At 46.3% G+C, this 24,131-nt stretch overlaps 1 protein-coding gene across 2 annotated transcripts; it reads left to right on the top strand.

Moving 5' to 3' along the window:
• Positions 1-1,541: 1,541 nt before the first annotated feature.
• On the top strand, positions 1,542-21,260 carry LOC140722046 (NACHT, LRR and PYD domains-containing protein 3-like). 2 transcript variants are annotated; one of them, XM_073036859.1, is made up of 12 exons: positions 1,542-1,830; positions 2,524-2,710; positions 7,671-7,762; positions 8,143-8,309; positions 13,566-13,737; positions 13,837-13,902; positions 15,461-17,228; positions 19,318-19,404; positions 19,560-19,730; positions 19,884-20,054; positions 20,209-20,376; positions 20,552-21,260. In XM_073036859.1, exons 3-12 carry the CDS (start codon positions 7,753-7,755, stop codon positions 20,652-20,654), a joined length of 2,883 nt encoding a protein of 960 aa, XP_072892960.1. In that variant the 5' UTR covers positions 1,542-1,830; positions 2,524-2,710; positions 7,671-7,752; the 3' UTR covers positions 20,655-21,260. The 2 variants fall into 2 exon arrangements, with proteins under 2 accessions (XP_072892960.1, XP_072892959.1); XM_073036858.1 differs by having other exon boundaries at positions 2,521-2,710.
• Positions 21,261-24,131: the final 2,871 nt, after the last annotated feature.

Here is a 24,131-nt window from a genome sequence, read left to right as displayed (position 1 = left end):
CGAATGATGTTTTTAGTTGCTCTCTGTAGGCTTTTTTCAAACTTCCCAATCCTCTATCTTCCCACTATTTTTTGCTTTGTTGTATGCCCTTCCTTTTACTTTTACAATGGCTTTAACTTCCCTTATCAGCCACGGCTGTACTATTTTTCCTTATGCGTATTTCTTCATTTTTAGAATACTGTAAACATGCCCTGCAACTTCCTCATTTTTTTTTCCAGAAAAGCACGCCTTTGCTCCTCTGCTGACATCCCTGCCAGCAGCTTCTTCCAATTTACTTTGGCCAACTCCTCTCTTAAAACGGTGTAATTTCCCTTACTCCACTGAAATACAGCTACATCAGACTTGCACAGATTATCGTTTTGGTCTTTCAGAGGTCCAACTTTATCCAGTGCAATCCTTTTGCTCGGATCATGTTTGTGGAATCCTCAGAAATTCCCTTCACCGTGTATATTAGATGAACTTCATGCCTCTTTTAGCCTCCCGGATTTCCTTCTTGAGCATTTTCTTGCACGCGTTACACTCCGTAAGGGCCTCATCTGATCCTACTTGCCAGTATCTGCTATGCACCTCCTTTCTTCTTTTAACTGGAGCCTCAATATCCCTTGGTTATCAAGTTTCTTACACTTGCTTTTCTTACCTTTCATTCTGCGAAGCACTTGCAAGCTTATAGTCTCAAAATTTCGTTTTTGAAGGCCTTACACTTTCCAAGTATACTTTTGACAGAAAGCAGCCTTTCTCAATCCACACTTGCCAGATCGATTCTGATACCATCAAAATTGCGCTCTCTCCAATTCAGAATTTCAACCCAAAGGTCAGACCTGACATTTTGAATTTTTACGTGGACATTATGGCATCGTGGTCAGTGGATGAAAAGTATCCCCCCACACAAACTTCTGTCCCCTGCCCTGCCCCATTGCTTAATTACTGATTCAGTATCTCACGCTCTGTAATTGGGATTTCTGCCTACCGATGAAGAAAACGTTTGAAAAACTCTATGCCACCTAGTCCATTTACAATACGGGATTCCCAGTCATTATGTGAAAAATTAAAATCACCTACTATAGCAACTACAAGGTTCTTGCAACAGTCTGAGATCTTTCAAATGTGTTCCTCTAAATCTCTAGGACTGTTGGGCTGTCTTTAATATAGTCCCAGTAACGTGGCCATACAGTTCTTAATTCTCATTTCCACACAGAACGCCTCACTTGTCGAGTTCTACGATTTCTCCTGACTGAACACTGCCGTAACATTTTCTCTGACTGGTAACGCCACTCCTTAATTCATCCTCCCCGCTGTCACGCCTTAAGTAATTTAACCCTGAAATAACTGTGACGGGTGTGGAGTGTTTGAGCTGAAACGTGCCCTGCGCCGGACAGCCCCGTTCATACAGAGGGTGGAACCTCATCCCGCTGGATCAACTTGACAGCCTGGCACTGGCTGAATAAAATGGAGATTCTCCGCCTTGCTGGTTGCGTCACAGGAATAAGGAGGAAAATAGAGATCTACACGGAAATCCAGACAGAAACTACTTGCGACGGCGGGGGAAGACTCTCACAGCCTCTGTAATTCTATCTGTGTTGGCTATATTTTTCCTAGTCCCCTCTCCTCCCGCTGACAGACCTGTACCAGACCGGTGAGGAGGTGTGGAACCAGAACTGCGGACTGTCTCATTAACCCCGGATCATCCGGACCTGTCTACCTGTGATCAGCGACTGACTCTCTATAACTGAATAGCTTCGGGAGCAGCAGCGCAGACCGAATTCTTGGTGCATGGTCGGCACATTCATCATCCCAGACAGCACTGAACACCGTCCGGTTTCAAAATCAGAGGTAAATGTAGTTTCCGATTTTGCAAATCAGTGTGCGTTTACAGCGGGGCTCGGCTTTTGATAGATGGGGGGGGGGGGGGGCGGGGATACAAGGGGAGAAGGGAGCTCTGACACGTTCAACGAAGTAACTATTGACCAAATGCATTAAAAGCAACGACGTCGTCACCTTCAGTTATACACATTTTCTGCGGCAGGTTCTACTGAGTCAGTGCAGATGAACCTTGCGCACGGATAGTGATATTTAAAATGTCCCCCGGGGCAGGGCAAGGTCCCTACTCCGATCTCTCTCTCTCTCACAGTTAGACACAGGGACACACACACACGTACACAAAATAAAAACTAACTACTCAGAATAACAGAGCGACCGTGAGATTCTACTGTTTTACTGTTCGGAACGTCGCAGTAGAGAATGCCTAAGATCAATTTAATGAGTTAAATCGCAAAAAAAAAACAATGACATTAAAACTACAAATGATGGGAGTGGGGGTAAAATTAAATACAGAACTCTCACAAAGTCTGGTAGCAATTGTAACAAGTAGTCATTCAGATTGAAGACACTGGGGATCTTTCTTTTCTATATCGACGGGTGTTCATTGTTTGATTTTTCTGTAACAGAAATACTTAAATACAACATTAAGCTACCTTTGTGCACAGTTAAAGTGGAGTATCGAACTGGTTTGTTCGGTTTCAGCAGAGAATCCGCCCTGTGGACAGGCAGCAGCTTGTACACGGAAAATCGCGCTGTGAGTCACCCAGGACAGCAACACCGGCCCCTCCCCGCAGCTACTAAATATCTGTCGCTGGACTGGTTGCAATGAAGTTCGCAGAAAACGACTTGAAAACATATTGACACGGAAACAGAACATTCTTGGTGAACTGAGGTGAGAATAATTCAGCTTCTGAGATTTATTTCGAAACTTTATTACCAATCATCACGTTATCTGTGTTTTGAAGCAGTATTCAAGAAGTCATCAGTTCTATTGTAACCCACCTCTGGCGGTGGTGCTGTTAGTCATCCTGCAGTTTTCTGTCCGCACGTGTGAGATTTTCCACAATTTATGTCCAGGTTAAAAACAGTTCTCAAACTAAAGCTTAAGGGTTACGATTTCAAAACCATCCTGCGATAAGCTGCTTCGCCAGCACGGGTTCCATTTCCAAATTTGTCACTGCAGATCAATGCATGTTTTTCCTCTTTGTGACTGTGTTGATTGTCGCTGTTTCGAGCTGGGGGTGGGGTCGGGAAATAGTTACAAAAAGCGGCAGGTGGTATTTCAAAACAAAAACCATGATTTTACTGTGTGGGGCAGAAAGCTCGATGGGCTGAATGGTCAATTTCAGCCTGGTATGTTCACAAGAAACGATATGACTACAATTACCGTAAATCAATTTAGTGCGAACGGGCCATCAAACGTGTAAATTACCTGTCGATGAACCGAAGCCAAACATTGCTGCAATTATATCATCCAGGCCGTTAACATAGATGATAAGCCACAATGGATCCAGAACCGATCCCTGGGGCATCCCACTACCCACTGGTCTCCAGTCAGAGGTTTAAACTATCTTTTAGCATTGGCTGGCTTCTCCCGCGAAGCCAATTTATAACCACATCCAGCATTCCCAAGCCCCTGAACCTCAGACCATGAGACAGAGGAGCAGCATCAGGCCATTCTGCCCATCGAGTCCACTCCGCTATCCCATCATGGCTGATCCCAGATCCCACTCAACCCCATACACCTGCCTTCTCGCCATATCGTTTAATGTCCAGAACGATCTGGAAACGGACAACTTCCCCCTTAAATATACACACGGACTTGGCCTTCTCTGCAGTCCGTGGCAGAGCATACCACAGATTCACTACACTCTTCAAAAAAAAATCTTCCTTACCTCTGTTCTGAAGGGTTGCCCCTCAATGTTGAGGCTGTGCCCTCTAGTTCAGAATACCGCCACCATCGGAAACATCTGCTCCATATCCATGCTATCTAGTCCGTTCAGCATTCAGTAGGTTTCAGTCAGATCCCCACGCATGCTTCTGAATTCCACTAAGCACAGGCCCAAAGCTGCCAAACGCTCCTCATTTGTTAACCCGTTCTCCAATGACAACACATCCATTCTGAGAGATGGAGTCCAAACCTGTTGGCAATACTGCAAGTGCGGCCTAACTAGTGTCTTATAAAGTCTCAGCACAACCTCCTTGCTTTTATGCTCTATACGGACAAACAAGCTGGGTGAACTCAGCAGGTCGGGCAGCATCCGTTGAAAGGAGCAGTCAACGTTTCGGGCCGAGACACTTCGTCAGGACTGAAGGAAGAGGTGGCAGGGGCCCTATAAAGAAGGTTGGGGGAGGGGAAGGTGCAGGCGAAAATCCAATCAGAGGAAAGGTCAAGGGTTGGGGGAGGGCAATCAGGGAGGGGATAGGCAGGAAAGGTGAAGAAGGAATGTAAGGGAAAAGCACTATGGGTAGTAGAAGAAGGCAGAATCATGATTGAGGTGATAGGCAGCTAGAAGAGGAGTCAGAGTGAAAGTGTGATAGAGGAAGGGAGAGGGAGGGAATTACCAGAAGTTGGAGAATGCAGTGTTCATACCAAGGGGCTGGAGACTACCCAGACGGTATGTGACGTGTTGCTCCTCCAACCTGAGTTTGGCCTCATCATGGCAGCAGAGGAGGCCATGTATGGACATATCCTAATGGGAATGTGAAGCAGACTTGAAGTGGGTGGCAACCGGGAGATCCTGTCTGCTGTGGCGGACGGAGCGGAGGTGCTCGACGAAGCAGTCCCCCGATCTGTCTCGGGTCTCGCCGATGTAGAGGAGGCCGCACGGGGAGAAATGCCTGAGAAATTAGACTGTCGAGTCAACTGACTCTGTTTGGCCTTGCGCTTATTGTTTTATTTTACCCTTTAACGACGTTTGCATTAAAGTCTGTGAAATATCGATCCATTTGAGTGTCTCTCATTCCGCAGTTGGGCCATATCCCAACCGTTGTGACAGACGCTGCTTGAGCCAGCAGGCTTTCTCAATGGATGTTGGAAGGGCAGGTGCTTCGAGGTGGACAGATAGATGAAGCCTTTCTTTTCCCAATCTGTATTAACAACTTCTCTGAAGGAACAAATACATCATTTAGAAGTCCCTTGGTGATACAAAACATTGGAATTTATACTATATTTTGTTTATGAAAAAGAAATTGTCTAATTTCTGTTCAATTTGAAATTTAATTGTCATTCAACCGGACAGGAAACAGCCAAAAGAAACATGGTTACTCCGGGGTCAAGATGCAAGACGTAGTACCAGTAGTCACACACAGCACAACGCACATATCGCACATTGAAGAGACCAAACACATATGCGATGTCACTAACAAACAGTCACCGAAAACACGTATAGTCATACACCATGAGCTCAAGAATGCTGCAGGAGCATACAGTCGAATACAATAGATGTTGCCTTCTACCGAGCGAACGCCAGGGTGGGGGTGGCTTCACCGGCCACAGCGTGGACATAACGCCACATTGCCTCAGGTGGAGTGTAACGAATCTGACCCCTCTCACTGGGTGTCTGCAAACAGGCGATGCCGCAGCTTGAGCCCGAGTCCTTGCTACGACGAGGCTACGCAGCTACCCCGCCGTTTGCTAATAGATCATTGATTCAGAGTTAGACCACTCCGCACTGACAGAGTCCAAGAGGGTCTTGTTATCGCAATAAACGGGTTTAAGACGATTCCTCGCTGTTAGTCTACACACAACCTGGCACAGCGACACCTTCAAATACCTCTCTGACGCAGGTAGCTGCACGATGCACACCAAGTCCAGCTCCTTCGCTTTCTTCCCAACGAGAAACTCACCGATGCGGTAACCCAACAATATTTAAAGTTCTTAATGTTCAGGAGGAACATTATTACAAACCTTTACAAAGAACAATAACACCCAAGGGGAGGGAGATGGTGCAGAAGTGTTGGAAAGTAGCAAGTGTATCCGGGTGAGTTGGTGTGATAGTCAGATGGACGCTGGCGTGGTCTAGTGCTCGGTGTTCGGACGTTTTTTTTCTGTTATTTATATCAACGGTTATCAAAGGTCTTGATCAATACGTTTGCTGGTGAATCATTATTGGCAAGACTCGTTCATACTCAAGAAGATTAGCTTATATAATGGGAGATCCAGATCAGTTAGGAAAGAGGACGGAGGCGTGCCAAATAGACTTCAATACAATTGAGTGTGAGCTGGTGCATTTCGGAAAACAAACCTACACAAAATTTGTTCTGGGTCGCCAGCGAGTGAAATGGAGCAGAGGGACAGAGGACTGTAATGAATTGTTCGCAGGGACACAGGGTAGTGAAGACGGCGTTTATCCCGCCGGCTTTCATCAAGACACTATGAGTGCAGGAGTTGGGATATTATATTGCAGTTGTAAATGTCGTAGGTGAGTCTATGTTTGCAGTACTAAGCATAGTTATGGCCGTTGCATTCTGGAAATTCCTTCTCTAAACTCCAGATAATGCAAAGAAGATTTCCGATGATGTTTTCAGTACCAAAATGCTTGAGTTAGAAGGAGACAATGATCACGCTTTGTTTTTATTCCTTGAATGTAGGAGAATGAACGACGACATTACAGAAGTGTTTTAAATTTTGAATGGCAGAGATTTAGTGGACATTAACAGCCATTGTCCGAAGTCAAGGGAAACCAAACGACATAGATTAACTATGAGAGGTAAAGGTTTAAAAAGGGCATGAACAGCTAATGTCTCACGCAGGGCGATGTAGCAACATCGGCCTTACGCAGGAAATCGGGATAAGCTGTCTTGGTACACCAGTCGGCATGGATTCGTTGGGCCGAAGAGTCTTTATACATGGTGCATTTATCTCTGTATCTATCGGCGAGATGCGGCAGATGCTACTGGACAAGCAATACGTAGAATTTACTAGTAATTGGTCATACTTGGGTCTGAAGCTCTAATGCATCTATTCCATTTCTCTCACACCCGATCCTCCCGCCGCAAAACCAGGGATAGGCTTCTTCTTGTCCTCACCTGCCACCCCATTAGCCTTCGCATCCAGCATATAAATTTCCATGACTTCCGCCATCTCCAATGGGATCTCACCTCCTGCCCCTCCAATCCCCGCCACTTTCGGCTTCGTAGCGATTCCTACGCGAATCCCATATCCATTCGTCCCTCCCCACTGATCTCCCTGCTTGCACTCATTCCTGCCAACTACACCTGCCCGTGCACCTCCACCTTTTCTGCCAATCGGGACCCCAAGCAGAGCTTCCAGGTGATGCGACACTTCAGCTGAGAGTTCATTGGGGTCATCTACGGCATCTGCTGTTCCAGGTGTGGCGTCCTGTGTATTGGTGAGACTCGACGTAGATTTGTAGACCATTTCACCTCTCCAAAAAAAGCGGGATCTCCCTGCAGTCACCGATTTTAATACAACTTCCCATTCACATTCCGACATGTCAGTCCATGGCCTCCTCGACTGGCACGATGAGTTCACACTCAGCTTAGAGGAACAACACCTTATATTCCATCTGGGTAGCCTCCAACCTAATGGCATGAACATCGATTTCTCGAAGTTCTGGAAATACGATTCTTCAATATTCTTCGAACGTCTACGATCAGATTCACATTTCTCCAGCCCTTTACCCTTTCACCAATCAAATTCTTAGCCTTTCACTTCACCCCCTACTTATTCTGACCTCGTTTTCTTTCAGGTCCTGCTGAAGCTTCTCGATCTGAAACGTCGACTGTTTATTCCTTTCCATAGATGCTGCATGACCACCAGAGTTCCTCCAGCATTTTGTGTTTAAATCCCTGGTACTTATTCGCTCTCTTTTATTTCTGTTATTCAGAGCGTTACCAGCAGTTGGGGCGTTCTTCCACCGAGACCAAATTCAAGAAGACGGCAATCAACCATCATCAGTCAGAGTCAGAATGGACGCAGGTATGCTCAGTGTTTCTTTTTTGTCCATTGAAACTCCGTCCGTATGGTGCACATACAACATTGAACTTAGCCTATAGAACATAGAAATCTACAGCACATTGCAGGCCCCTGGCCCAATGTTGTTCCGACCATGTAACCTACTCCAGAATCTGCTTAGAATTTCCTGAGCGCATAGAGGAAATAGGTTAAAGGTGAAAGTTTAAAGGGGATTGAGGATGCATGGCTTACACTGAAAGTGATCGGTGTCTGGGATGTGCTTTCAACGGAGCTCTTGAGTAAGTAGGAAACGGAGGGATATTGACCATGTGCCTGTAGATGAGATTGGTTTAAATTCACACCGTGGTCGGCACAGTCATGCTGTGATTTTCTATTGTCCACAGATCGGAGCTCTGAAATCTCCGCATTCCTGTCACACTGTGTCGATCACCAACTGTTCCAGTTGACGAAATTCTATCGGGACCGACTGGAGCAGGCGATTGAGGAGGGTGTGGAGGAACTCGGCCTCATGTTAACAGGCGAGGATCATTTCACGGGACGGGAGCATCACGTAAGTCGAAAGGACACAGACTGAGTGCAGATTCTTCTAAAGCTATTACAGACCCACAGTATTGGTGCACAAGAAATGTCGGTCATTGAAAGGCCGAGATACTTATGGTCAATAATAACAAAAGTGTCCCCAGATGCAGCTACACTGAGCCTTTATTAAACCAATAGCAGCCTCTATCAGGTTTAGACTGGTTAATGTATAGCCAATCACTGACATGAGACTTTAGTACTGTGCCAACCTGATGGAACTTGCAAGTGTACAGGAAACCACTTCACACCAATCTGTCTCATTTCCCATTACATTCGCAAAGCTCAATCGTTATTGCCACACATCAGTTTGCGTTCGCTTCATAACCCATGTATAGTGACTGGTTTTGCAGATCATCTGTCGAGTCTACCCTCACCCCCAGCATCTATTGACCAGACACTACTGAATATCGTCTCTCTTGTGAACGGCTGAAACTCTTGTATTTGAGCAATTATCCCATTATACCTCGTGGTTCAGTGAACTTCTGTTGCTTGTGTCTGTTATATTTACAGGTTTAAAAAAAAATCCTACCGTATATACTGTTAAGATTACAAGACATATGATCAGAATTAGGGCATTCGGCCAGTCGAATTTGATCGCCATGCCATCATTGCTCTCAACCCCAATTTCCTGCCTTTCCCCATATCCTTTAGAACGAACATAGAACATAGAATAGTACAGCACATTACAGGCCATTCGGCACTCAAAGCCTGCCTGCCATATAACCCCCACCTTAAATTCATCCATATACCTGTCTGTGTAGTCTATGTCTATATACCTGTCATAGTAGTCTCTTAAACTTCCCTAGTGTTGCTGCCTCCACCACTGACTCAGGCAGTGCATGCCACGCACCAACCACTCTCTGAGTGAAAAACCTTCCTCTAATATCCCCCTTGAACTTCCCTCCCCTTATCTTAAAGCCATGTCCTCTTGTATTGAGCAGTGGTGCCCTGGGGTAGAGGCGATAGCTGTCCACTCTGTATATTCCTCTTAATATCATGTAGACCTCCACCATGTCTCCTCTCATCCTCCTTTTCTCCAAAGAGTAAAGCCCTAGCCCCCTTAATCTCTGATCGTAATCCATAATCTCTAAACCAAGCAGCATCCTGGTAAATCTCCTCTGTACCCTTTCCAATGCTTCCACATCCTCCCTATAGTGAGGCGACCAGAAAATACACAGTACTCCAAGAGTGGCCTAACCAGAGTTTTATAGAGCTACATCATTACATCCCGTCTCTTAAACTATATCTCTCGACTTATGAAAGCTAACACCCCATAAGCTTTCTTAACTAACCTATCTAACAGTGAGGTAACTTTCAGGGATCTGTGGACATGTACCCCTAGATCCCTCTGCTCCTCCACACTTCCAAATAGCCTGCCATTTACTTTGTACTCTGCCTTGGAGGTTGTCCTTCCACAGAGTACCACCTCGTCCTTCTTCGGGTTGAACTCCAGCTGCCACTTCTCAGCCCACTTCTGCATCATATCAATGGCTCTCTGTAATCTTCGACAATCCTCTACACTATCTACAACACCACCAACCTTTGTGTATTCTGCAAACTTGCCAACCCACCCTTCTACCCCCACATCCAGGTCGTTAATAAAAATCACGAAAAGTAGAGGTGCCAGAACAGATCCTTGTGGGACACCACTAGTCACAACCCTCCAATCTGAATGTACTCCCTCCACTACGACACTCTGCCTTCTGCAGGCAAGTCAATTCTGAATCCACCTGGCCAAACTTCCCTGGATCCCATGCCTTCTGACTTTCTGAATAAGCTTACTGTTTGGAATCTTGTCAAATGCCTTACTAAAATCCATGTAGATCACATCCATTGCACTACCCTCATCTATATACCTGGTCACCTCCTCAAAGAACTCTATCAGGCTTGTTAGACACGATCTACCCTTCAGAAAGCCATGCTGACAGACCCTGATCAGACCATGATTCTCTAAATGCCCATAGATCCTATCTCTAAGAATCTTTTCCAACAGCTTTCCCACCACAGACGTAAGGCTTACTGGTCTATAATTACCCGGACTATCCCTACTACCTTTTTTGAACAATGGGACAATATTCGCCTGCCTGCAATCCTCCGGTACCATTCCCGTGGACAATGAGGACATAAAGATCCAAGTCAGAGGCTCTTCCCTCGTCTCGTGGATCAGCCTGGGGAATATTCTGTCAGGCCCCGAGGACTTATCCGTCCTAATGTACTTTAACAAATCCAACACCTCCTCTCCCTTAATATCAACATACTCCAGAACATCAACCTCACTTATATTGTCCTCACCGTCATCAAGTTCCCTCTCATTGGTGAATACCTAAGAGAAGTTTTCATTGAGGAACTCGCTCACTTCCACAGTCTCCAGGCACATCTTCCCACTTTTATCTCTAATCGGTCCTACCATCACTCCTGTCATCCTTTTGTTCTTCACATAATTGAAGAATGTCTTGGGCTTTTCCTTTACCCTACTCGCCAACGCCTTCTCATACCCCCTTCTTGCTCTTCTCAGCCTCTTCTTAAGCTCCTTTCTTGCTACCCTATATTCCTCAATAGACACAGCTAATCCTTGCTTCCTAAACCTCACGCATGCTGTCTTCTTCCACCTGACGAGATTTTCCACCTCACTTGTCACACATGGTTCCTTCACACTATCCATTCTTTATCTTCTTCACCGGGACAAATTTATCCCTAACATCCAGCAAGAGATCCTTAAACATCGAAAACATGTCCATAGTATATTTCCCTGCAGAAATATCATCCCATTTCACACCCGCAAGTTCTAGCCTTAGAGCCTTATCATTTGTCCTTCCCCAATTAAAAATTTTCTGTTCTTCCTGATTCTATCCTTTTGCATAATAATGCTAAAGGACAAGGAGCGGTAATCATTGTCCCCCAGATGCTCAGCCACTGACAGATCTGTGAGCTTACCCGGTTCGTAAGCATTCCCCTTAGTCGGCCTGTCAACATATTGTGACAGGAATCCATCCTGGACACAGTTAACAAACTCTGCCCCATCGAAACCCTTGGAACTAATCAAGTGCCAATCAATATCAGGGAAGTTAAAGTCACCCATGATAACAACCTCGTTATTTTTGCACCTTTCCAAAATCGGCCTCTCAATCTGCTCCTCGGTATCTCTGCTGCTACCAGGGGGCCTATAGAATATCCCTAGTAGAGTAACTGCTCCATTCCTGTTCCTGACCTCCACCTATACTGACTCAAAAGAGGATCCCGCTACATTCCCCACCCTTTCTGTAGCTGTAATAGAATCCCTGACCAGTAATGCCACCCCTCCGCCACTCCCCCCCCCCCCATCCCTTTTAAAGCACTGAATCCAGGAATATTGAGAATCCATTCCTGCCTTGGTGCCAGCCAAGTCTCTGTAATGGCCACAACATCATAATTCCACGTATGTATCCAAGCTCTCAGTTCATCACCTTTGTCCCTGATGCTTCTTGCATTGAAGTACACGCACTTTAGCCCTTCCACCTTACTAACTTTACACCCTTTATTCTGCTTCGCGTTCTTCAAAGTCTCTCTATATGTTAGATCTGGATTTACTCCATGCTCTTCTTTCACTGCTCTATCGTTCCGGGTCCCATCCCCCTTAAAGATCAGTTTAAACCCTCCCGAACCATGCTAGCAAATAGCTTTGAATACCTTAATAATCAGGAACCTATCAGACTCCTGTTTAAATAGATGGATGCATTGTATATGGATTTCAGTAAGGCATTTGACAACTTTCTCTTACAAGGCTCTTTCAGTAAGTAAGGAAGCATGGTATCGAAGGAGAACTTGCTGGGATCCAACCTCGGCTTGACCACAAAAGGCCAAGGGTGGTTGTAGCTGGTTGGTATTCTGAAAAGAGGTCGGTGACTCCTCCTGTTTGTGATTTTTATATATGACCTGAATGAAGAAGTAAAAGGGTGGGTTAGTAAGTTTTGCGGTGTGGTGTATAGTCTGCAGGGTTGTCAGAGGTTACAGCGGGTCATCGAGAGGATGCAGAACTGGGCAGGAAAGTGTCAGATGGAGTTCAACCCAGACAAGTGTGAAGTGGTTCATTTTGAAAGTTCAAATTTGAAGACAAAATACCATATTAACAGTAAGACGCTTGGCAGTGTGGAGGATTAAGGAGATCTTGACGTCCGTGTTCAAAGGACGCTCAAAGCTGCTGCGCAGGTTGACAGTGTTTTTAAGAAGGTGTGTGGTGTGTTGGTATTTATCAACCGTGAGATAGAGTTCAGGAGCCGTGCGGTAATGTTACAGCTATATTGGACCGTAGTTAGACCCCCTTAAGGTACTGTGTTCAGTTCTGGTCACTTTACAACAGAAAAGAAGTGGATACTATAGAGAGAGCGCAGAGGAGAATTGCTGGATGAGAGAGCGTTTCTTATGAGAACCGGTTGAGTGATCTTGGCGGACAATGTTTTTTTAAGAGATAGGTACTTGGAGTTTAGAAACATAGATGGATGTGGTAGGGAAATTCTAGGCAGTTTCTAGAGTAGGCTATATGGTCGACACAACATTGTGGGCCGAATGGCCATAAATACACTATGTTCTAAAAATACCTCATGGCTTGGCTTCCACGGTTTACTGTGGCAATCAATTCCACAGATTCGCCACCCTCTGGATAAAGAAATGTTCGCACATATATTGCTGAATGACTATCAATAAAACCACGATATGCTAAGTATGCGTACGTGAACAAAATATTATCTAGAGACCGCCTTCTAATTACCATTACGTACCGGGGCACATTCAATTATTCCCACCCAGACTGAATGGTATCGAAGGGCCACACATGATATCTAACCATAACATTCCCCATTTGATGTCTGATAATCCCAGGCCAAACTCCTTTTCGCCATTACTACCAGTTGCATTGATATTCTTGACATGCTCAGAACTCTTAAAGTTGCTGGCTGCTCCTCGGTGCAAGTTCCCAGCTGTAGGCTGAAACCGGAGCACTCATGTTACCAGGCAGTTAAGCCTGAGTCTGCCACAGTCCATCATGTGAGCCTGCTTGGTTTTAACCAGCAGTTTACCCCGGGGAAACCCGACAGTGACACTGTCATTGCTGGATCTGGTGTTTTCTCTGTCTGTGTTCAGGATGGACCCGTACCCATCCAGTGTCCGCACTCCCTGTTCCTGCAGATCCTTTCCTCCTGCCTGCAGCCCGCCTCTCTCCGTCTCTCAGTATACTCCCCATTGCTCATTACAGAGCGTGACTGAGCTCGCAGAGAAGGGAAACCGAGCGGGCGCTTCCGAACTCCTCCTGGATCTGGTGATGGAGAAGGGCTCCGGGGCCCGGAGGGTGATGTGGGAATCCTTTGTGAAACTACACCACCATTTACCGAAGCTTAACAGAATATTGAAGGAAATACAGGAACGTGGTATGTTGAACAATACACTGTGTGTTACAGATGTAAATGCTGCCGAATTTATAGTGTTGCAGAGAGCAGACGTCATGCAAGTTATTCTGTTTTAAACAGGTGATGCGCAGTTCGCCTACATGGACACCGAGCGGGGTTTATCTGAAGTGCCCACACACCTAAAAGGTAAGTTGAAATACCAACCTTTTTATTTCGCTCTGAGAATATTTACCCCTGTTTAGCTCGTGTTGGAATCTGGGCGCCTGGAGGACTGAAAGCCATTTAGATTTGCCATAGTCCTCAGACAGCCTGCCAACTTTCGAGCTTTTGAGCAGAAACCTCCAATACGAGTCCAGTATTCGGCCAAGAAGCTGCCCTGAAGCTCTTTCGATTCTTTTTCATCTGATCTGAACGCTATACTCTCTTGTTGTTCGCACCACATCTCCAGGGTAAAGACGTTGAGCACCCTGTCTGTGTCCGTCATGACAACGTACCTCTATCCGCCCACCCCTCAACCTCCTAGATTTCATCGAATAATATCCAGTTCCATGCAATCTTTCCTTGTAACTGTGGTCGTCGAGTTCTGACAACATCTTGGTGAACCATTTTTACACTTTCTCTAATTTACTAACATCTTTATCATGACAAGGTGACCAAATCTGTACAATGACTCCTCGTGAGTCAGTAACATCTTACAACTGCAACGTGTACTCAAAACGCTGACTGACATGCTTCAGTCTGCCGAAAGCCTTCTTCACCATCCAATCTACCTGAGATTCTGCTTTCAGTGACATCTGCACTGGCACGTCCACATCCCTCTGTTCAATATCAGAACCGCAGGGCTCTACAATTTGTTTTATACTACAGGCATTAAAAGAGATATCAGAGGTAGTTTTCTTTATCCTTTACCCAGAGAGTGGTGTCTGGAATGCGGTTCCGGGGTTAATGGCTAAAGCTGATAAATTAGGGTCATTCAAGCGACGCTGAAATAGGTACATGGATGAATGCAATATTGAACGTTATGGACTACTAAGGAGTGGAGGATTTGTGTGATCGTAGTGTTTGTTAAAAAGTTGGTACAAAAGCCTAGTTCGGCAGAATTTAAACTGTAAAGGGAGTACGTATTTCTGTAAAAGTGGAACATTGAAATATCCAGGACTGTGCGTTGACCTCGTGTTCATCAGAGCTTTGTGAAACTGCAATTATTAACAAAGTGGCAAACGCCACCATCAGGGAAGACATGATCCCATGGGACGCGGGAACTAGGAAGTTTAAATGATTTTGCTATGGTATTCATTTTCAGCACTGTATGTAGGCCGGATCCCCACCGGCAGACAAACATTGTCTGAACTTCTGCAAAACCTTTCGCAGCGAAAATGCGTTGGGGGACTCGTGACAATTACATATTGTTTTCATAATGTCCTCAGGCGTTCAGAGGAATCACAAAGAGACTCTGCGCGCACAGACACTTTTCCCTGACGTTGTGATGGATGCACAGTGTCATAGACTATTACAACATGGAATCGGGCCTTTCGGTCAAACACATCCACGCGAATAATGTTACCCAGCGAGTTAGTCCCATCTTCCCCCGTTTGGCCCATAACCCTCTAAAGTTCTCCTGCCAATGTGCCTTAAACCTTGATAATATGCCCAGATCACCCACTTTATCTGTCAGGTCATTCCAAATGAGAAAATGTGTTGGGGGACTCGTGACCATTACATTTTTTGTTCATAATGTCCTCAGGCGTTCAGAGGAAACACAAGGAGACTCTGCGCGCACAGACGGAAGAACTGAGAGTGAACACGATCCTGATGAGCGAGAAGGAGAACGTTTTCCAGCTGGTTGATCGATACGCTGAGCTCACGGTCATTTCCACTGTTCGAGATCGGAGACTAGTGGAACATGAACTGCTGGCAAGAGGCAGAGTCCACGAGGAATGGAGGGAGAAACATCTCCGCAGAGAGCTGGAGAAAATCCGCATTGCTCATTTGTTTCAGAGCAATGACTCACATCGTTTTCGAGACAAAATGAAGAAATTATTTACACCACCGAGGTCCGGGTGTTCTGCAGCTGTGGCCGGAGTCCCAGGGATCGGAAAAACAACAATGGTACAAAAGATTGTTTATGACTGGGCTACGGGAAAAATATACGAACAATTCCAATTTGTCTTTAGTTTCAAATTCCGGGATTTAAACTCCATTAATTGCAGAATAAACCTGAGGGAACTGATTCTGGATCACTATCCTTACTTTAGGAATATCCTGAGAAAGGTCTGGAAGAACCCAGAGGGATTGCTGTTTATATTTGATGGTTTGGATGAATTCAAACACAGAATCGATTTTGCTGACAGTCGGAGAGACACAGAACCCAAGCACCAGTGCCCAGATCCCGAGTGCTGGTGTGAAGTGTCGGATATTGTGTACAGTTTAATCCAGGGCAAGCTGCTCCCAGGGTGTTCAGTGCTGGTGACCACCCGCCCCACTGCGTTACATTTATTGGAAAAGGCCGAGATCAGAGTCCGGGCTGAAATCCTGGGATTTGTTGGTGAGGAACGGAAGGAATATTTCTTCAGGCATTTTGAAGATCAGACGGTGTCAGCAGCTGTTTTCAAACACGTGAAAGAGAACGAGATTCTGTACACTATGACCTACAACCCCTCCTACTGCTGGATCCTTGCTCTAGTACTGGGACCCTTCTTCACACAAAATGTCAGGGGCACGCAGCGAATTCCCAACACCATCACCCAACTATATTCCTACTATATATACAGCATCCTGAAAAACCACGGCCGTGAGATTGAGAACCCTCGTGATGTGTTACTCAGAGTTGGTCTGATGGCCTTTAGAGGAGTGTCCGAAAAGAAAATTGTGTTTACAGGTGGAGATTTGATCAACTACGACCTGCAGCCTTCCCAATTCCTGTCCGGGTTCCTAATGGAGCTTTTGGAGAGAGAAGATTCTGCCCGGAGCGTGGTGTACACATTCCCACACCTCACCATCCAAGAGTTTGTAGCTGCAGTCGCACAATTCCTGAATCCACATCCCGGGGATATCCTGAAATCCCTCAGTGAAGCCCACAACACGACAGATGGGCGATTCGAGGTATTTCTCCGTTTTGTTGCTGGTCTCTCCTCCCCAATGACAGCTCGGGGCCTGGAGGACTTTCTGGGTCCATTTCCTCATGAAACAACCTGCCAGGTGATTGACTGGGTGAAGGAGGAGTTTCAACGCCAGAGTGGAAACACAGAGAGTGAAGCTGGTAAAAGGAGCCTCCTGAACACATTGCACTACCTGTTTGAGTCTCAGAATAGTGGACTGGCTCAGGCCACCCTGGGATCTGTGGAAACACTTTCATTCAGTGGATTGACACTGACCCCGATTGACTGCGCTGTCCTGTCTCATGTCATCGGACTCTGTGATACAATAAAACACCTGGACCTGGAGAAATGCAACATTCAGTGTGAAGAAATCCAGCGGCTGGGACCCGGGCTGCACAAGTGCCACGAGTTGAGGTAACTTGATGTATCTCTCATTATGAACTGTGAAACTTTTCCATTGTGTTTTTCAATATAAAAGAATTTGGCTAAAATTGTAGTAAATCGGATTGTGAAGAACTGTGACGAATGCCCAGGGGGTCGGTCAGTAAATCTCCAAGGACGGGAGGGTTCTGTTGTTCCTTGTGAAGAGACATTGAAGACCATCAGATTAGTGACAACGGCCATTGGTTTAATGGTAGTAAATCACAGGAGTGGCCGTGTTTCTCGCTGCCTGTGACACGTCCATTGAGGATGTTTCTTCTCACTGTCAATGACACCCAGACCGACACTGCCTGCACCGTGTGGGTCAGAGATTCACACCATCTTCCTGGTGAGGGACTAGTGAGGGCCAGTAGACTCTCCTAGTGAGAGGGTGAGGCAGAACTCTGTGAGATTGTCCTGTCCTTGTACTTCCCTGTGCGTGATTATCATCATCGCTCCACTTGTGCGTATTTGCTCACTATCAGATACACAGTCCAATGTGAGCACCTCCTCTCCAGATTGTGGGCCTAACCCCTATCGCTTCCTCTTGCGGGATCATCGTTTCTTATCGCTAGCCTTCTGTGGGATATGTCTGCTTCATCCCCGCCCCACCACCGTCCTCCTGTTGGATCCCTCTTTCCCATCCCCTTCGTCCTGTGGATCTCTGTGCACCAATCCCCTTCCTCCTGTCTGAACTCTCTCCCAGTCTCCCCCCCCCCCCCCCCGCTGGATCGCTCCTCCACACCCCTTCCATCCTGTGGAATCTCTCTTCACCACTCCACATCCTACTGACGGACAACTCTTCCCCATCCTCCTTCATCCTGTTGGGTCTCTCTTCTCCCATTCCTCTTCCTCGTGGCGTCTCTCCTCTCCATTCCCCTTCATCCTCTTTTATGTCCCTTCCACATCCTCCTTCCACGTGCCTGTTCTCTTTTCCACACCCGCCTTATTCCTGTGGGAACACTCTTCCCTATTCTCTTCATCCTCCGAGATCTCTCTGTAGTAATTCCCTTTCTTCCGACGTTACTTTCTTCGCCACCACCCTCCATCCTGCCGGATCAACTTCCCTCGTCCGCTTTCTCCAGGCGGATGTCTGTTCCCCAGCCCCGTTCAGCAGTAGAGTCTCTCTGCCGCATCCTTATCTTTCTGTGGGATCTCTTTCCAAGTCCACTTCCTCCTTTTGGATAACCTCTTCCACATCCTCCTTACTACTGCGGAATGTTCATTCGCATCCCACTTCCTCCTGTGGTATCTTTCATGACTTCTTCTTGTGGGACCACCCTTCGTATTCCCCTTCCGACGGTCGGATACCTCTTCCACAAGCTCTTAAACTGAGAATCTCTTTTTGCGCATTCCCTTGCACCTGTCCGATCACATTTCCACGTCCCATTTCCCCTGTGGGATCTCTCTTCCTCCCGTCGGATCTCTGTTCCCATTCCCCTTCATCCTGAGGAAATATCTCCTACATTCCCCTTCTCACAGTTGGAACTCACTTCTGCTGGGGATCTGTCTTGCGCGGTCCCCTGCCAACTCACCAATCTCTCTTCCCCATCCCAACCCCGTGTGGCATTACTCTTCACTATTCCCTTCCTCCTGAGGGAATCAATCGTCCTACCTCTTCCTCCTGAGGGATTCTCCTTGCTATCTCCCTTTTTCCTGTCGGATTTCCCTTCCCCATGCCCCTTTTTGCCGCTGGAGTCTCTCCGCCTATTTATCTTCTTCTGTTGTGGGGGACTCTTCCACAATCGCCTTTGAACATCTTCCCATCCAACATGATCTTCACCATGGGAATGTATCTAAACTTCAATCCTGCTCCTTCCGACGCCCATGAAACAGGAATATCTTTCTGACCACCGGGATTGAGACAGAATAAGTGGAGTTTGCAGGGTCACACCGACAGAATAAATTACCTCCATTCGGTGAATACCCTGGGGCTGGTCAGCGAGGGACATTGACAATGATGGGAACTCTGTTCCGTGGTTTACTGAAGGGTTTAATGTTTCCTGAAATATCAGAGTGAGATAAATTCCCTCAGACCCACGTTTTGAATCACTTTGTTCATCAATTTTCCGTTTGTGTTTAGAGTTGGGCGCAATGAACTGGGAGATGCAGGAGTGAAACTGGTGTCTGCGGCTCTGAGGAACCCAGAGTGTAAAATACAGAAACTGTGGTAAGTACCAGACTGTGGGAGATTGTGTTTACAGTCACTGGGTGTCTGACACTGAACATTAATGTGATCAGTAATTCTGTCACTGATAAACACTGGGGATTTGTACCGTCTCCTGTCTCTCTGTGTCCTTCACCCTCACTCTCTCTCATCTCCAGGCTGAACAATGTCGGTCTCACAGATTCTGGTGCCGAGGATCTCGTCTCTGCTCTCAGTACAATCCCATCACTGACGGAGCTGAACCTGAGTGAAAATGAACTGGGAAATTCAGGAGTGAAACTGGTGTCAGCGGTTCTAAGGAACACAGAGTGTAAAATACAGACAGTGCGGTAAGTACCAGACTATGGGAGATAGTGTTTACATTCACTGTGTGTCTGACAGTGAACATTAAAGTGATCAGTAATTGTTTTACTGATAAACACTGGGGCTTTGTACCGTCTCCTGTCTCTCTGTGTTCTTCACTCCCTATCTCTCATCTCCAGGCTATTCAGTGTCGGTCTCACAGATTCTGGTGCCGAGGATCTCGTCTCCGCTCTCATTACAACGCGATCACTCACGGATTTGGACTTGAGTGTTAATAAACTGGGAGATTCAGGGGTGAAACTGGTATCTGAGGCACTGAAGAACCCAGAGTGTAAAATACAGAAACTGTGGTAAGTACCAGATTGTGGGAGATTGTGTTTACAGTCACTGGGTGTCTGACACTGAACATTAATGTGGTCAGTAAGTGTGTCACTGATGAACACTGGGGATTTGTACCGTCTCCTGTCTCTCTGTGTCCTTCACCCTCACTTTCTCTATCTCCAGGCTGAGTGGTGTCCGTCTCACAGATTCTGGTGTCGAGGATCTCGTCTCAGCTATCATTACAAACGGATTACTAACGCGGGCGAACCTGGGATCAAACTGGCTCACAGACCGATCTGTCCCCGCTCTTCGTCGCCTTATACTGGCAGTCCCGAGTCTGGAGCGGATTGTGTAAGTGTTAAGATTCAATATGATAAAAAGAAACAGCAGATCCGTAGGTTTTCTGGTGATATTTGTCTGTGAGTGTTGTTGAAACCTTAACTCCAGTCCTCCAGTCCCCTGTTACTGACATTGGTGGGTAATCTGTAATCTGAATATTTTATCTTTTTTCTTCCATCTGTTTCAGGCTGGTGAAGAATCGGTTCAGTCAAACCGGGGTGAAGGAACTGAGGTCTCTCCAAGAAACCAGACCAGGACTGAGCGTGATATTTGACCATCGGAATATGTGAAAATTTTCCCCCGAGGGATGAGGACATTTAAGCAGAATTCCCGGTTTTATCTTGAACGGTCGCCTTTAATTGCCTCGACCCAGAATTAATTCCAATAGACTCCGGCTCCAGCCGAGTGTGCTCTGACGTCAGAACCAGTCCCATAGTCGAGTGTTTCCATCTGCAGTGCAGCGGCCCTGCTTCCGCCGGATGTCCTGGTGCAGGTTTCGCCAAGGGGAACCGGGGACTTACACAGACAGGAATTGCAAAGCGGGCCATTGTTACTCGGGGACACCCGTGTCCCGGGTTGGATTATTCGGGAAGGGGATCGTTTTTCTCACTTTGGGCTGAGGACGGTAATTCGTCAGTCTTGCCACTATAGTGATGTTAAATTAACAAATACCTCGGCAGCGATCTCGGACACTGCCCTGAGGTGTGATTTTATAATCATCGATTCCCCGATTCAGAGTAACGGTGAGAAACGGGATTGATTATTCAACCTGTCTCTCGTTGTCGTCGGTCAGTTAATTGTGTGTTACTGTGTATGAATCGGGAGCAGCTTATTTATTTCCGTATGTTAGCAACTCATAGGTACTTTAATTTACATTTGTCATGATGAAATCAATAAAACACCGTAAATTCCTGTTCTGGTATCAGATGCGTCTTACTATGGGTAAAAAAAAACCACAGACCTCAGATTACTGCTGCCCCGCGCACCCAGCGCACTGTAACAGTGGTTTATATCTCTTCACAGAAAGACCGAATCTCATTTGCAGCCTGATGAAAGTCAGTCTCACAGAGTCTGGTGACCTCCCGCGCTCTCCTCGCTCGATGAATCTCTCATTCTCTCCTCGCTCCCTAACCCGCACAATCTTCCCACCCCGCTCTCATCGCTACCCTCCCCAAACCATCCCGCTCCCATCCGCGTGCTCAACCTGCATGCCTATCCGCCTGGGGTCACTCTTTTCAACGACCACCGGCCTACCGTCCTTGTTTTCGCATCCCGCGCTCATCTTGCGTCGGCCACATTCTCGCTCTCTCGCTGCCATCCGTACCACACAGCCGAATACACTCCATTGTCGCATCATTCCCGTGCTTATGAAAGTCTGTTAAAAAGCTGGAGTATATCTACTTCAGGAGCAATGTCCAGGATCTCGTCCTCCACCTCCGCCGATTCTGCGCTCTCCTCGCTTCCCACCAGCACCCGGCACTCTGCATGCTCGAACCACACTCTTCAACTCCCCAGTTGCGCTTTCCTCACTCGGCTCCCTGCCAGAACTCACCTCGTTGACGCCCGCACTCTCCCTACGCCAGACCTCTAAATCGCTCCCCTGCGCCCCAACTACCTCGAACATCTCCCCACTCACAGCCTATAACCCTGCATATTTCTGAAGTCCTCATGCATTAGCCTCTATAACTACCCTCGGCAGGACATTCCTGTCTTCCCGCCTGTCTGTGAATATAAAAAGTTCCCCTAAATCTTCTCCCATTTAATGGAAAATGTTGTGAATTTAGGGAAAATGTAGGGAATTTAATATCTCTTTAAATTCCCTAATATATCTGCTTCTACCACCATCCCAGGCAGCTCATTCCAGGCGCCATCCATAGAGTGTGTTAAAAAAAAACCTGCCCCACCCCCACATCTCCATTGGAATTGCTACGTCTCACTTTAAATGTATGCTCTCTATTGTTTGACATTTCACTCTGGTAGAAATATCCTGTCTGTCAACTTTATTCAAGCTTCTCATAAACTTTTAAATCTCTATCCGCAGTCTCCTGCCCTCCAGAGGAAAAAAAAAAAAAGTTTATCCAACTTCTTGTTATAGCCCATGCCCGGGTAAAAGTCTTCTGCACCCACTTCAAAGCCTCGGCATTCCAGTTCAAATTTCAAAGTAACATCTATTAACAGATTGCCTACTTGTCACCACACATAACACTGGGATTTTTTTTTGTGTGGATATAATGAGCAGATCTATAGAACAGTAACTATATACTGTATACACCAGGAACGATGGACTGGACACAGATGTGCAAAAGCAGATATAACTTTCAGTCGGTCACGTCGTTGTTGGTCTGCAACAGACCGGGCCGTAGGTTTACGCAGCTGAACATCCCGAGTGAAATAAACTAAAAACGTACAACCACATGTCTCTGATAAAGTGGGAGAAGGGATTTTATTCTATTGATTTAGTCAGATTGAATTCAAATTTCCAGGTACAGAGGAGATCAGCAGGAACGTGCACCTTTCGCCCCGAAACGTTGACTGCTACTTTCCACAGATGCTGTCCGACCTGCTGAGCTCCTCCAGCTTGTTGTACGTGTTGCTTTGACCCCAGCATCTGCAGTGTACCTTGTGAGTACAGAGGAGATGTCAGGGGTAGGTTTTGGCACGCAGTGAGCGGCGAGTGCGTGGAATGGGCTGCCGGTGGCGCAGGTGGAGGCTGAAATGATAGGGTCTTTTAAGAACTACATGGAGCTCAGAAAAATGGAGGCCTGTGGGTAAAGCCTAGGTAGTTCTAAGGCAAGGACTTGTTCAGTACAGCTTTGTGTGCCGAAGGGCCTGTATTAAGCTCTAGATGTTCTATGTTTCTATGTAAGACGTACCTGTCACCTGTGATCTCATTGGACCAATAGAAAAAGCCTCACTCTAACTATTCCAGAAAGCGGTAGTGATGCGTCATTTATTGTTACGACGATGTCTGTATTTTTTTTTCTATTTTGCATTACTTTTGGCAGAACTAAAGTGCCTCTGCCCATTTGGCTTCAGAAAGATAAATCACAGTATTAACCGTCATTATTTACAGTGGCATGCAAAAGTTCGGGCACCCCTGATCAAAATTTCTGTCACTGTGAAAAGCTAACCGAGTAAAAGATTACCTGATTTCCAAAAGGTATAAAGTTAAAGATGACACGTTCTTTAATATTTTAAGCAAGACTACTGTTTCTTCATCTCCAGCTTTTTCAGTTTCAAAATAACAAAACAGGAAAAGGGCCCGAAGCAAACGTTTCGGCACCCTGCACGGTCAGTACTTAGTAGCACCCCCTTGGGCAAGTATCAGAGCTTATAAACGCTTACTGTAGCTAGCTAAAAGTCCTTCAATTCTTGTTTGGGGGATTTTTGCACATTCTTCCTTACCATAGGCTTCTAGATCTGTGAAATTCCTGGGTCGTCTTGCATCAAGTGCTCTTTTGAAGTCTATGCGCAGATATTCGATGATGTTTAGGTTGGGGGACTCTGAGGGCCATGACAAAACCTTCAGCTTGCGCCTCTTGAAGTAGTCCATTGTGGACTTCGAGGTGTTTTTAAGATCATTATCCAGTTGGAGAAGCCATCCTCTTTTCATCTTCTGCTTTTTTACATACGGTGTGATGTTTGCTTCCAGAATTTGCTGCTATTTAATTGAATTGTTGCAGCGAAATTTACAATTCGCAATTTGCACAAGCCCAAAGCATGATCGACCCACTCCCGTGCTTAACAGTTGGAGATGTTTTCTTCTC

Source organism: Hemitrygon akajei, unplaced genomic scaffold (genome assembly GCF_048418815.1).
Source record: "Hemitrygon akajei unplaced genomic scaffold, sHemAka1.3 Scf000068, whole genome shotgun sequence".
Taxonomy (NCBI): domain Eukaryota; kingdom Metazoa; phylum Chordata; class Chondrichthyes; order Myliobatiformes; family Dasyatidae; genus Hemitrygon; species Hemitrygon akajei.
This window is presented reverse-complemented; position numbering and strand designations above follow the sequence as displayed.